Below are 13,041 nucleotides of genomic sequence, written 5' to 3'. Positions count from 1 at the left end.
TATTAAATGTACAGAAATGCTACAGTGAACTATGGAGACTACAGTCTCTTAAGGATACATCTGAATTTGTAGGAAAAACAAACCCCTTACGGTAGACGGCTAGGGAATGTCAATAAAACCTTGGAAGGTATCATTTAGGTGACGATCTCCCTGTATATCCCATCCTAATGCTTTATTTTCTGGCTCTCAATATTGGCTTACATATTGCCGCGTTAGGGCTAATGATGCAAGCCACGTAGTAGATCTTCTCACCCGACCTACCGTTTTGGGACTACCGTGAGTCCCACTCCACCCGGGCCACATAACCTCGGGCCCCAAGACTCTCAAGATAACCCCATTGTTTTGGGTTGGATTTTTAGATTCAAGTGTTCTTCTGTCGATCTGAGATGCTATGAATTACCACTAGTAATGACTTCGAGGTTCTTAACCGAGCTTACATAGACCTTGTTCACACTGGAGGCGGGCATTCTCATGTGTTGAACCATAATTTATTTTATATTGCATGAGAAATCATTTTTCAACTCTTGTTTCATCGGCAATCTACGCAACAATGTCCTCTTCAAGTGATGTTACGCTAGCCTCTACCGTCCTCGGCACGATTGGAACCGTCTTCTGGTGCATCCAGCTGATTCCCCAGGTTTGGTACAACTGGAGGCAGAAGAAAACAGAGGGACTCCCAGCAGCGATGGGGCTTTTATGGGCTGCATGTATGATCTGGATGAGCGAGCTCGCATAGAAGAGGAATGATACTAATCGGCCTCGATTCGGCTGTTATCGATAGGTGCTGTGCCCATGGGTGTTTATTTGATTTTACAGGTGAGAATAATCCGTCCTAGGGATTTTCAAAAACTCTCGAGGAGTGAGTTCTGAATTCTCGAGGATCATAGGAAGTGAATCTGCCATTGCAAATCCAGCCACAGATATTCGGGGTTTTCTCTGCGATTATCTGGGCCCAGATTTTACATTATGACCAGTATGTTTTATTCTTCTCTATGGTGCCTTTTCCCCATGATTTATGTGATGCTAAGTGAGACGTTACAGTCAATACAGTACCTGCAAGGCAGTATTGATTTGTTGCGGTCTTCTAGCGATCCTGGGTGGACTGGAAGCACTTTTGATCCTGACTTTAAGGGTGTGTGGTTCTGTGATTATCATTCTTGTCATTTTTTTTTTCATAGAGCACAGAGACTGATCTATTGGTTCAGATTCCATATAATAAGGGAATTACTTGGCCAGATATTCTCGTTGGCGCGGTTGCGACAGTTCTTCTCGCGGCGGGCTTGATACCGATATACTTTGAACTATGGAAAAGACAAGGCCGTGTGATTGGACTCAGTAAGTATTTCCTGGTAACAGCAATATCATCTAAATACCACATGAACATTCCTGACTTCGTCATAGATTGGGTGTTTCTGTCAATCGACACCCTAGGGGGATTGTTTTCTCTTTTCGCGCTCGGTATGTACATCCTCGCTACATTCGCGATAGTACCTGGCCAATATACCTTACACTGCTCCAGCGGCACAAGGCACATTTGACATTCTTGGTGGGATAATGTATATTGTTGTGTAAGTCATGCTGTCCGTGTGATGCGTGTCCATCTCTAATGAGTTCTATTCGAATAGCGTATTGCTTGAGATGGGAATTTATCTCAGCCACATCATATGGCGAATTCGCTTTCGTGGGGCTCGCAAAGAAGCGAAGGCCTCTGGGAGAAGCCTTGAAGATGTTCTTGAAGACTGCTGTGCGGTATAATGAATCCAACCAATACTCAAAGTCTCATTCCATCATCTTCATCACATTGAACTCATAGAATAAGCATACGGTAATCTGGCGCCTGCTCCCTCATGAGCTGAATCCATGTCATAGTGCTATCCTTTCCCAGGGACCAGAACTGCCGCAAGAATGACAGGACTTTGCGTCGATCCAATGTACCGCTGATTGCCATCACAATTTCGATTTCTCGGGAGACAATTTCCTGTTTCTCCGGATCGCCTCGACATTCGGTTCCCGCAATAAAAAGAGGCCAGACCAGATCATGAGCGAAAGCGCGCTTGTCGGCGAGAATCTCCAAGTGGTCTAGGATTGAATCTCGCAATGACTGAACCTGGGTACCCGTTGAAAGATCGCTCGCTAGCACATGATAGATGTATATCAGGCTTGCATGATAGAAGATATAGACAAGGTGCTGATAGCCTACCCGGGCATCTTCAGTTTGAAATTGGAACATTTGACCCAATTGAACCATGCGATGTTTGGCTTCATCTAGCTGCTGTGTCATGATGGCAACCAAGGTTGGATCCGTGTCGTATCTCTGACTATATCGCAGTCGCTCGATTCGGGTCACTCGGTGGATGATATGCACAAAGTCGCTGAAGACCGCGCTGCTGTCGGTATATCGGGTGTCCTCCAACTCATACGGCATATCAAATGTGGTGAGCCCCGCAAAGACACTGGCATAATATTGCTCATAGAGCAGAAAAGAATCGATTTCATCGGAGATGGTTGCGTGTGGAAAGGCCTGTTCCTTCCATTGAAGGATCACTCGAGCAGCCTGAAGATGCATCCGCCATTTGACAGACTCTGCTCCAAGCAACTCAACATTGTAAAGCAGAAGCGCAGAGGCCAAAGCATATTGTACTTTTTTCGGTGCGAGACCCGCAATAGAAGCCTCCTGTCTCATGTGGCCAATTTGCTTTGCCAATGAGGACAAGGCCTGGTTTCGTAATCGCAGCGACACCCCTTGCAAATGTTGATGGCGGCGATGATCTTGCTGAAATTTGGACGCCAGATCCTCGGATGAAAGTGCTAGCACAGCATACAGCACCGTTTCTGAGGCCCAGGCTAGAGGTATAATGACTTTCCTCCATGGGTTCGTTGGCACATCAACCCAAGCCAACTTTACAGAAATGTTCTGGTGGAAATGATGCATCAACTCCAAAGTCTCGTTGTCAATAGGCGAGCTTGGTCCACGAGGAATCGATATGAAGTCTTGGTCAATGGTCATGTCATGCGAGGTTCTGGCATCACTAGCCATCGGTTTCCGGATAGGAACCTGGTTACCTGCCAATCTGCCTCGGCTGGCTACTCCTTGGTTCCACTTCAGAATGAATCCGTAACCAGGACATTGGAATCCCCTCGAAGTACATTTTCTGCAACACGGCAAAGTTCGATCACAATTGATGCGTCTTGTCCTGCACTTGGGACAGTCTTATGCAACGTTAGCACTTTTTCCGTAGTGGAATGGGTACGTACACCCAAGTACCTTTATCTGCGCTTACTCTATCACGACGCGGGGACATCTGAGTTGCACAAGGAGGCAGCGTTTAATGTCTTCATCTACGCGAACAAAGTCTTATTGCCAAGGGCAGATCTCAACGTGGCTAGTGGGAAAATTCACTTGGCGGAAGGGGTGACGATGCTTGACGATCTTCTGTCAAGAGAAATGAGAAGTCTTCCCCGCTGGAAGCCACATATCGGTCACATGACCTCATTGCTATAGAGGTATTCATTTTATGAAGTGTTTACTATGAAACTAATTAGCAATGAGAATAATATTGAATAAAGTGTTTTGACAGTTCTCTTTGTTTGCTAATAACGTTTTGGTAAACATTTGCTAGCGAGTTCGACTTCGACATAACGAAAGAAGAGATACTCTTAACTTGAGATATATCAACATCCTGACCCGACAACCTTCAGAATCTGGTTATATTATGTGCCTGATAACAAGAAATATGCGTGTGCCTTATCACTTAGGTAGATGGATTCTAGGGGCCATTCTGGATATCTTTGAATAAGATATAAGTAAAGATACTCATTATTAACGAGTGCTGTGCATATACCAAACTAAGTGATATTCAACTGGAAATAATTCTGACGTGGCCACAATAAGTGTTGTCCAAGCAGGCGATGTATACTTCGTTACTTTTCTTACGGCGGCGCATCCTCGGCCCCACCGCCAAACTCTAATCTCTCCGTTGGCCTTCCTCTTTGGGACTGGCCTGTAGGCCTTGGTGCCTTAGGGTTATTTGCGATCATCATGGGGATATACCAACAGGGTGTTATGGGCTTCGTAGGATCCTTTCTGAGAGAGAAGATCATACTCGCCTTACTATTGACATGACCAGTGACCACAACAAACTTCGCCCATGATGGACTCCTCACTATCCTCACTACGAATCATTTCTCCTTCCTTGCACTATATACACTTCAATCAGAACGGAGATAGTTACTCTCGACCAGTTTCTGGCTTCGTGGCTCTTGCTCCATTGATGAGTATCGAACGTCAGAAGTTTACTCAAATCCAACTCCAGCTTATTCGCACTATCGAATCCAGCCCGGCTTCACAGACCACATGCCAGAACCAAGGACTTTTAGAATGCATGCGCCGTCGGTTCACAACAAAACCAAAACTTGAAGAAGAGGTGCACCGGACATGCTCAGTCATCGAAGAAGTGACCCAGCCCATTTCCCCCGTCGTTGATCTCCAAATGAATGAGTCCTCAAGAAGAGATTGTGACATCCACATCCCATTCTCAATTCCTGTGCCAGTCAACATACCTGGCTCCGAAACCACAGCCTTGGGGTCAATTTCCTACACCATCCTTGCCTCAGTGGTAGCAGAAAGCCACAGCGTCATTAGCACCGCTCATACTATTCATCTGGATCGCCTGGTCATCTCAGATGAGCCAACCATCCAGCATGTGCGGTCATACCCGAAATCGAAGCTGGTCACTCAAATTGCTCTTTCACAACACCTCAATACGGACTCGCATTCCAACCTCTCCTTTTCGATGAATGTCGAACTCAAAAGACCAAGTACCGCAGGCATTCGTCCGTCGGAGTTCACATGCTCTACAGTCCGAGGAATTCGGTGTCGGGTAGAAGAAGTGACCACATTATTTGCCAAATCCAGCGAGAACGAACCCAGGGACGGAGACAGGGAAACGACCATCGAACGTGTATCTGTGCGTGAGATTTGCAATTGGAAGCAAAAGGGTACTGGGGCACGCCCGGGAATCCAATCGTCGAAGCACAACATGGCTCAGTCCAGGCAGATTCGTCTGTAGATCTCGTTTTCAACTTCACCATCCCGAAGAATATCAAGCCCGCACAAGTGACCGACTGGTCTTGCTACGCCTTTGATCCAGAGCATGTGAAATCTGATTTACTGCCTACCAATCTTCGTGAATGCTATTCCTCGACCACGCAGGAAAAGCTGGCAATCATAATTGAGCACCGTCTGAAGCTGGACTTGATTACAGGGGAAGATACTTTTGACCGACACACTAAGAGTCTGGTGGATCGCAAGCCTCTGCGGACTGCTTTGAATGCATCGTTTCCTCTAAGAATACTTGCGAAAAGCGAAGAGGATACAGGGCAAGCGGTTATGGAAAGAGTTCCTCCAAGGTACGAGGAGGTCCCCACAGCGCCTCCCAACTATGATCCTTTCGCTCTATGGCCCCTCCAAAATGACACCAGCCGTTAAGCATTGCATTAGAGGACAATAATATTGCATTCTCGCTTCTCTCATTCACCGGAATATTTAGTGTCACCGGGAAAAGTCATATTGTTGGTGGTATTGCACGATATCAAGTCGGAGAGATTCCGGTAATATAAAACTGGATCAACCCTAATTATGCCCGGTTGGGTAACTTGAGTCTGTTAATAATCAAAGCGCTCGCGTAAAAGGTTTTAAATTATGAAAACCGAATGCCTCTCAGCCCAGTCGCCGATACTTTTTCTTTCTTTTTTTTTTCGAAGTGAAGTGGTCACCCGCAGCCATTTTCTTTCTCTCTATTTTGATTCCTTTTACATACAACCCAGTCCAAGCTTGCATTGCTCTACATACTAGCGCTATCCGAACTAAACCAACTAAATCAGATCGCTCACATGCCCCGAATCCTTTGGAGACTCTAAATTTGTCCCACCCCCTTGCGGCCCCCAGCTACAATCCCCCCCCCCACGCGACCATGGCTGAAATACTCAAGCCCGACGGCAAGCCCACCGCACCTACGGCAGACTCCAACCTCGAAGCCCTGGGGTATACAGCCGAGCTGTCCCGCAACCGATCAACATGGCAAGTGGTGTTCATGTGCTTCATCCTGGCCTCGGTACCGTATGGTTTGTCCACGACTATGTCGTACTCGTTGATCGGCGGCGGCTCGGCCAATATGGTCTGGGGCTGGATCCTGGTCTCCCTCATTATGCTGTGTGTAGCCGTGTCTTTAGCTGAAATCACCTCCGTGTACCCGACCGCCGGCGGCGTCTATTACCAGACTTTTGCCCTGTCGCCGTCCTGGTGTCGCCGCGCATCGGCTTGGGTCTGTGGCTGGTCGTACGTTGCGGGCAACATCACCATCACCCTGGCGGTGAATTTCGCGACCGCGTTGTTTTTCGTCGAGTGTCTCAATGTCTTTGAAGATGCGTCGGGCGCTGGCATCGCGGAGAATTTTCAGACATATCAGACCTATCTTATTTTCGTTGCTATTACGTTTATCTGTCATGCGATCCCGGCGTTTGCGAACAGATGGTTGCCGTGGATTGAGGTATGCTATAGCAATTAATATTGATGCGCTGCTCACTATCTCGCCTGCTAACTAATCGCGTTCAAATCAGTACTTTGCAATCTTCTGGACCGTGATCGGGGTGACAGCCATCCTTATCACGATCCTAGTTGTTGCACATAACGGTCGACGGTCGGCGGAATGGGTCTTTACATCGTTCGAACCCCAATCAGGCTGGCCTGATGGGTGGTCGTTCTGTATTGGCCTGCTGCAGGCCGCATATGGTCTATCGGCGACTGGAATGGTCACATCGTGAGTACTTCATCCTCACTCTGCATTTTCTGGTGTGTTGACTGGGAACAGTATGTGCGAGGAAGTCCGCAAACCCGCCATTCAAGTCCCCCGCGCTATTGTCGGTGGCATTCTGCTGAACGCGTTAGCCGGCGCCGCCTTTCTCATTCCGATTGCATTTGTACTGCCCGACATTGCCATGCTAGCACAAATTCCCTCGGCGCAGCCCGTACCGACCATCGTCAAGTCGGCGACCGGCAACTCTGCAGGAGCGTTTTGTCTGCTAATCCCGTTGATTGTTCTCGGTCTGATCTGTGGACTGGGATGTGCCACGGCAACTTCACGAGCCACGTGGGCGTTCGCCCGTGATGGAGCCATTCCCGGCTCTACCTGGTGGAAAAAAGTGGACAGGTTCACGCAGATTCCTTTGAACTCGTTGCTCCTGGGAATGGTCATTGAGTTACTTCTCGGCTTAATCTACTTTGGCTCGAGTGCTGCGTACAACGCCTTTTCTGGTGTCGGCGTTATCTTCCTAACGCTGAGCTATGCATGCCCCGTGATAGTCTCTTTGCTTCTTCGCGGCCGTCAAGATCTCCAGCGTGGATCTTTCAACCTTGGACCACTTGGGTCTTTCTGTAACGTTGTTTGCATTGGTGAGTGGATCATCTTACTTTCAAGTCTACACCCTGCCTGATGTTCTAACATTTGTTTTTGTTTAGGATGGTGCCTCCTTGCCATCCCACTCTTTTCTATGCCCACGTCTGCGGCCGTCACCAAGGATACCATGAATTATGCCTCGGTTGTGTTTGTCGGGTTTGTGTTGATTTCGGCCCTGTGGTATTGGGTATGGGGTCGGAAGAACTATGTCGGCCCTGTCCTGGAGCCGCTGGATACTTAAACTTGATCACCACACCAGGAACATGTTGGAGAAGATGTACATATGCATATCATAGAACATAGCATTGGATAGAATTATTTATACTTGCTTCTGGGCGAGACCTTACAACTCCTGGGTGCAGTCCTGCGTTGAACGAGGGATCATCCATACCGCAGAGATGTGGGGGCATGGCCCTGAGACTCATTGTCCATGTTGACCTCCGCAACTCTGACAAACTTCTTGATCTCTCTATCTCTCCCTTGTCCACGAGCCAAAGAAATCAGTCCAATCCTCCACTGGTCATTGTTTGTCGCGCGCGAAAACGAGCCGGGTCAAGTCTACCAGGTGAAAGGGGATCCAGAGTTCATGACCTATGAACCCCCTCTGCAGCCTACGGATATCGCCAACTCCGAGTTCTTTTTTGCTATGTATCACTTGGCGTCTCTGACCGAGGAGCAGGCTATGCGGGTTAAACAGATTGCAAAGAATGAGCCGACGCCACAAGCAAAGAACTGAAAGGGGGCGACAGAGAATTGTCAGGGTTAGGTGGTACGCGTGGTGGCGAAGCTGGTTGAAGAGCGGATTGTGCCTGCTGCGAAGCTGGAGATGGCTAGTTCGATGGTGCAGCCATTCTAAGCTAAGGGATTTGGTTATTCGAGTATTGCTGTATCGTAAAGCGATATATTCATATGCATGGTAAAGGAGTGAATAAGAGGTCATTATAACTATGCATAAAGCTTCGGTTATTCGATCCAGGTAAACCCAGAGTCTAAGGACGAAGAAGCGCCTCAGTTTCCACAGTGTCAATAGACAGCTCAGAGTGGCTTACCACTACCCACTACACTGACCCCCAGACCCTGCTTTATCACGGGTGATTGACTATGATATCGACCACGCCATCACAGGGCCGGTTATAGTAGAGATTTCTTTAACTTTGTTAGTAAAAAAGACTTGAATGATACCTCTTCAAGATGACCCTCTAGCATTAGGGTCGAGTCTTGAGACTGCAGTGGCAGTACCCTTGTACTGCATGGGATATGGATTCAGTCCCGGTCCAGCAAAGGGAACAAACAGAGCCACTCCGCAGCCCCAGTCCCACTACATGCCACCAGCAGCGGTCAAGAGATCTTGCCCACACCCGCTTCAAGGAACCCGACAAGCCCCGCATTAGTATCGAAGCCGCGTGATTCAAGAGTTGGTCGTGGGAGCGAATTCGAATGGAGCGGTGAGTCGAACAGCAGCCTGGGACAACCTAGACTGGATTTTGGCCAGTGTGTTGAGTCAGGTGCTGTGAAAAGTTTTTTTCCCTTTCTTTTTATACACCTGGAAAGATCCCTATACTTGGCAACAGCAAGCTGGAGGTTCCCTTGAGACTGGAGTAGCGAGCTGTGCCCTCCCAGCGGAGCTGCGGGAGTTGAAGTCATGGCCAAATGAACCCCTGGTTTTGTCCTCCCATATAGAGTGATACTTTCCAGGAATATCGCCATGTGCCCTGGTGAAACAACATCGAAATATGTGCCTGATCCTGGAGAATGTTGGGGGGAAGCTCGTGCGCAACCCCTCCGCCACAGGCGTACGAGTACTATTCCCATTGGATCGCTTCAACTTGGCGGTTTTGGGCTTGAACTGGTTGTGCACACCGAGGCAGCCCAAACCGAGTCAATGTGTGTGTGCCAATGGGGTGAAAAGGGGATGTTGTCCTAGAGAAGGTAGTAGATCGGTGGAGTCTCCGAATACATGCATCTCCGCTGGCGAGTGTCACTGCCGATCCATGACCCACTCGATTGACTGGGACTTTGTTGCGATGCAAAGCTGTTGAGCGTTCGGTGTGTTGCCGGGATCAGGATAACCCCTCTTCAAGCCCGGTTATATAAAGCGCCTGCTTTCCCCTCCCTTGGGACTTGGAATAGTTAGAGTGACTAGTTCCTCCGTCTTTTGAGTCACACATATTCTTTCAACCCTTCCTTCTTCTCAAAGTAAGCTCTAGGGTTTGAGCTTTTCGTATTCTTGTTTTAACTGATCTTTCAGACCAGCTGAAGCAGAGCCATGGCGGCCTACATCCCCAAGACCATGCGGGCTCTCCAGTAAATGTCGACCACAATCTCCCTATACACAGGGATCTTACTAAAAGTATGACCCTAGATACTCAAAGCCCAAGGAGTACGGGCTTGTCGAGGTTCCCGTACCCGAGCTGCGGGACGAGGACATCCTGGTATGGGCCGTCCGATATGACTTCAGAGATGCGAGTGGTTGATTAACACATTGACGGGTAGATCAAAGTCAAGGCCTGCGGTGTCTGTGGAACAGACCTGCACATTCATGATGGCGAGTTCATTGCGAAGGTGTGCTTTTGCTGGCGATGGTCCATAGCCAAAACTAAGCATCGATTAGTTCCCCCTGATCCCCGGCCACGAGACCGTCGGCGTGGTAGCCGCCGTAGGCTCCAAGGTCCAGAACTTCCACATCGGCGAGCGAGTCGTCGCTGACAACTCGGAGCTGTGCGGGACATGTTTCTACTGCCGTCGGGGTGATCTGCTGTTTTGCGAGGACTTCAATGCCCACGGCGTCACCATGAACGGTGGTTTCGCCGAATACTGCGCCTATCCTGGTAAGTAAGAGTACTTGCCTTTGTATTTGCTGTCACCCACCCAAACAAAAAAACTCATATCCCATTCTTCGCAGCTGGCAAGGTGTTCAAGATCAAGAACCTGTCAGACGTCGACGCAACGCTGCTGGAACCCGCCTCGTGCGCAGCCCACGGCCTGGACAAGATCGCCCCGAAGATGGGCTCGTCGGTGCTCGTGTTCGGCGCCGGTCCTACGGGTCTGGTGCTGGCCCAGATGCTCCGCCAGAACGGCGGCTGCCGAGTCGTGGTCGCCGCCCCGGGGGGGGTTGAAGCTGAACCTAGCCAAGTCACTAGGAGCCGGCGACGAGTACATCGAGCTATCACGACAGGCGCCCGAAGCCCAGTATGCCAAGCTCAAGGCGGATAACCCGTATGGCTTCGATATTGTCGTCGAGGCGACCGGCAGCCCGAAGATCCTTGAGGACTCGATCAACTATGTGCGCCGGGGTGGCAAGCTGGTTGTTTATGGCGTGTACTCCAGCGAGGCACGTGTTGCGTGGCCTCCTTCCAAGATCTGTAAGCCTCGTTTCCTTTTGTCCCTTGGCTTTTGTTTGGGCAGGCTCGCATCTGACTGGGAATCGTTTGCACTAACTGTTCTTCAGTCGGCGACGAGATCACCATCCTCGGCAGTTTCTCCGAGACGTACAAGTTCCCTGCTGCCATTGACTACCTGGACTCCGGCAAGGTCAAAGTAGCTGGAATCGTGAACAAGGTGTTCAAGATCGAGCAGTGGGAGGAGTGCTTGGAGTCGATGCGCAACAAGAGCGCGATCAAGGCTGCTATCACCTTTGATTAGGATCTGTCTGATGTTGGATATCATGTTCATGTGCCACGTAGAGCATTTTGTGTGTACCCATTTTGATATGAGGTCGTTGGTTGATCGAAAGGAATGGGTTCATCGCATTGATCTGGGGTATGGGGTTGGTGATATTGAACAAGCGTGAGGACCTTGGAGTCGCCACCAAGGCACCATTGACGTCAAAATAACACTGCATGCTGATATCAAATAGTAATTAAGGACTATTTAATCACATAGCAAAAAAAACACCAAATGATAATATAGCCCCAATGATGTGGTAGAATATTGTAGAGTGAAGAACGCAGTGAAGCTGGAGTGGATCCAAATCGCGAAACTCAACCTCACCCCATTTCATTCCATTCATTCCTCCCTCCAAGCAAAATCCCAGACAGACCAGACCATCCACCACCACACAAAATGGTCAAACCACTCACCTTCAAAGGCGACAAGCCCAAAAAGCGCAAGCAGCGCGACCCGGAATCAGACAAGTCTACCAAAACCCGCAAGACCGCCGTCCCCGACGTCCCCGAGACCAACGACGACCCCGAAGACCAGAGCTGGGTGTCGGCCGATGCGCCGAGCGACATCGCCGGCCCGGTGGTCCTGGTGCTACCGTCCGACGAGCCAACGAGTGTGGCCAGTGACGCCAATGGACAGGTCTTTGCCAGCACGTTGGAGAACCTGGTTGAGGGAGACCCGGGGACAGCGGAGCCGCATGATGTGCGGCAGGTGTGGGTTGCGACGCGGGTAGCGGGGACGGAGTCGTTTAGTTTCAAGGGGCATCATGGGAAGTGAGTATCTTCTCTCTCTCCAGGAATACTCCATTCCCATTTTCATTCTCTTTATTACCATTATTATTATTATTATTATCATCTACTCACTGTTCCCAGATACCTCGGTTGCGACAACCACGGCCTTTTCACCGCAACCGCCTCGGCTGTCTCCCCCTACGAATCCTTCCTCGCAATCGCCTCCCCGGACATCCCGGGCGCCTTCTCCCTACAAACGCGCGGCGGCGACGCCGAGTCCTTCCTAAGCATCAAAGACAGCGCGCGGGCGTCATCTGGCGTGGAGATCCGCGGCGACGCGACGACGATCTCGTTTGAGACGACGCTGCGTGTCCGCATGCAGGCGCGGTTCAAGCCGCGGATCCGCGCGACTAAGGAGTCCAAGGCGTATGAGAAGATCAGTCGCAAGGAGCTGGAGGGGATTGTGGGGCGGGCGCTGGATGATGAGGATGTGCGGCGATTGAGGCGGGCTCGACGCGATGGGAATTTCCATGAGGAGGTTCTTGATGTGCGGGTTAAGGGGAAGCATGATAAATTTGCTTGAGGTGTGATTTCCCCCGCCTTTTCTTCTTCTTCTTCTCTGTTTCTTATCAGTGGAATGAGTCGGGTTGGTGTATTCATTGCTAATGGCACCTTCTAGTGTCTGCTCATCTATACAAATCAGGCTCGACTCCAGTCATGATATTCTCGAGTCCATTACTGCACGTATCGCCGCAGACCCCTGGTACAACCTCGACCGAAGAAATAAAAACCTGCGAGATTACGGGCTAGCCGAAGCAAATTCCACATCATTTGCTAGAATTGCTACATCCGTCCTTATCGATATGCTGCTATGCACTCCCTTCTATAATTCTCGAGTGGGCCAGCTGGCTCGCATCAACATCGTGGATGGATCCATGACCCCGGCTGCTGTGTTCTCCAACACCCAATTCAAACATGGCCCGAGAAACCATCTCGCTCTCAGCCAGGGCCACGGGGTCGTCTTGATTGCTCCAAGTTGCAAGACAAGAACGCAATGCAATATATTGGTCATTCGGACCGGGAGAGCACAGGGTATCTAGATTTGTGTCTCATATGGCCTTACACCTTCATGGACTCAACGAGGGACATGTGGTGGATACCACACCTGATTTTAGGAACTTGGTTATCTGTGC

At 49.7% G+C, this 13,041-nt stretch overlaps 6 protein-coding genes across 6 annotated transcripts; 5 read left to right on the top strand and 1 right to left on the bottom strand.

The window, feature by feature from the left end:
• Positions 1-550: 550 nt before the first annotated feature.
• NUU61_009324 (PQ-loop repeat-containing protein) lies at positions 551-1,749 on the top strand (the record flags this gene model as incomplete). Its single annotated transcript, XM_056659849.1, has 7 exons — positions 551-707; positions 782-816; positions 1,042-1,132; positions 1,237-1,335; positions 1,402-1,458; positions 1,520-1,568; positions 1,626-1,749. Coding segments are annotated over 7 exons (612 nt in total), but the record flags the coding sequence as incomplete, so codon positions are not given.
• Positions 1,750-1,807: 58 nt separating this feature from the next.
• On the bottom strand, positions 1,808-3,037 carry NUU61_009323 (fungal specific transcription factor domain-containing protein; the record flags this gene model as incomplete). Its single annotated transcript, XM_056659848.1, has 1 exon — positions 1,808-3,037. The coding sequence occupies one exon, from the start codon at positions 3,035-3,037 to the stop codon at positions 1,808-1,810; it is 1,230 nt and encodes a 409-aa protein (XP_056508141.1).
• Positions 3,038-4,271: 1,234 nt separating this feature from the next.
• On the top strand, positions 4,272-5,488 carry NUU61_009322 (uncharacterized protein; the record flags this gene model as incomplete). Its single annotated transcript, XM_056659847.1, has 2 exons — positions 4,272-4,959; positions 4,998-5,488. The coding sequence occupies 2 exons, from the start codon at positions 4,272-4,274 to the stop codon at positions 5,486-5,488; spliced, it is 1,179 nt and encodes a 392-aa protein (XP_056508140.1).
• A 484-nt stretch (positions 5,489-5,972) lies between these two features.
• Positions 5,973-7,695, top strand: NUU61_009321 (uncharacterized protein; the record flags this gene model as incomplete). The annotated part of the gene is made up of 4 exons (XM_056659846.1): positions 5,973-6,548; positions 6,619-6,818; positions 6,870-7,450; positions 7,517-7,695. The coding sequence occupies 4 exons, from the start codon at positions 5,973-5,975 to the stop codon at positions 7,693-7,695; spliced, it is 1,536 nt and encodes a 511-aa protein (XP_056508139.1).
• Positions 7,696-9,720: 2,025 nt separating this feature from the next.
• Positions 9,721-11,096, top strand: NUU61_009320 (zinc-dependent alcohol dehydrogenase family protein; the record flags this gene model as incomplete). The annotated part of the gene is made up of 7 exons (XM_056659845.1): positions 9,721-9,758; positions 9,817-9,886; positions 9,948-10,016; positions 10,066-10,282; positions 10,357-10,547; positions 10,588-10,816; positions 10,903-11,096. The coding sequence occupies 7 exons, from the start codon at positions 9,721-9,723 to the stop codon at positions 11,094-11,096; spliced, it is 1,008 nt and encodes a 335-aa protein (XP_056508138.1).
• A 420-nt stretch (positions 11,097-11,516) lies between these two features.
• Positions 11,517-12,431, top strand: NUU61_009319 (uncharacterized protein; the record flags this gene model as incomplete). The annotated part of the gene is made up of 2 exons (XM_056659844.1): positions 11,517-11,890; positions 11,990-12,431. 2 exons carry the CDS (start codon positions 11,517-11,519, stop codon positions 12,429-12,431), a joined length of 816 nt encoding a protein of 271 aa, XP_056508137.1.
• Between the last annotated feature and the right edge of the window lie 610 nt (positions 12,432-13,041).

This window comes from Penicillium alfredii (genome assembly GCF_028826965.1).
Source record: "Penicillium alfredii strain IBT 34128 chromosome Unknown utg000011l_segment0_segment0, whole genome shotgun sequence".
NCBI classification, from domain to species: Eukaryota; Fungi; Ascomycota; class Eurotiomycetes; order Eurotiales; family Aspergillaceae; genus Penicillium; species Penicillium alfredii.
This window is presented reverse-complemented; position numbering and strand designations above follow the sequence as displayed.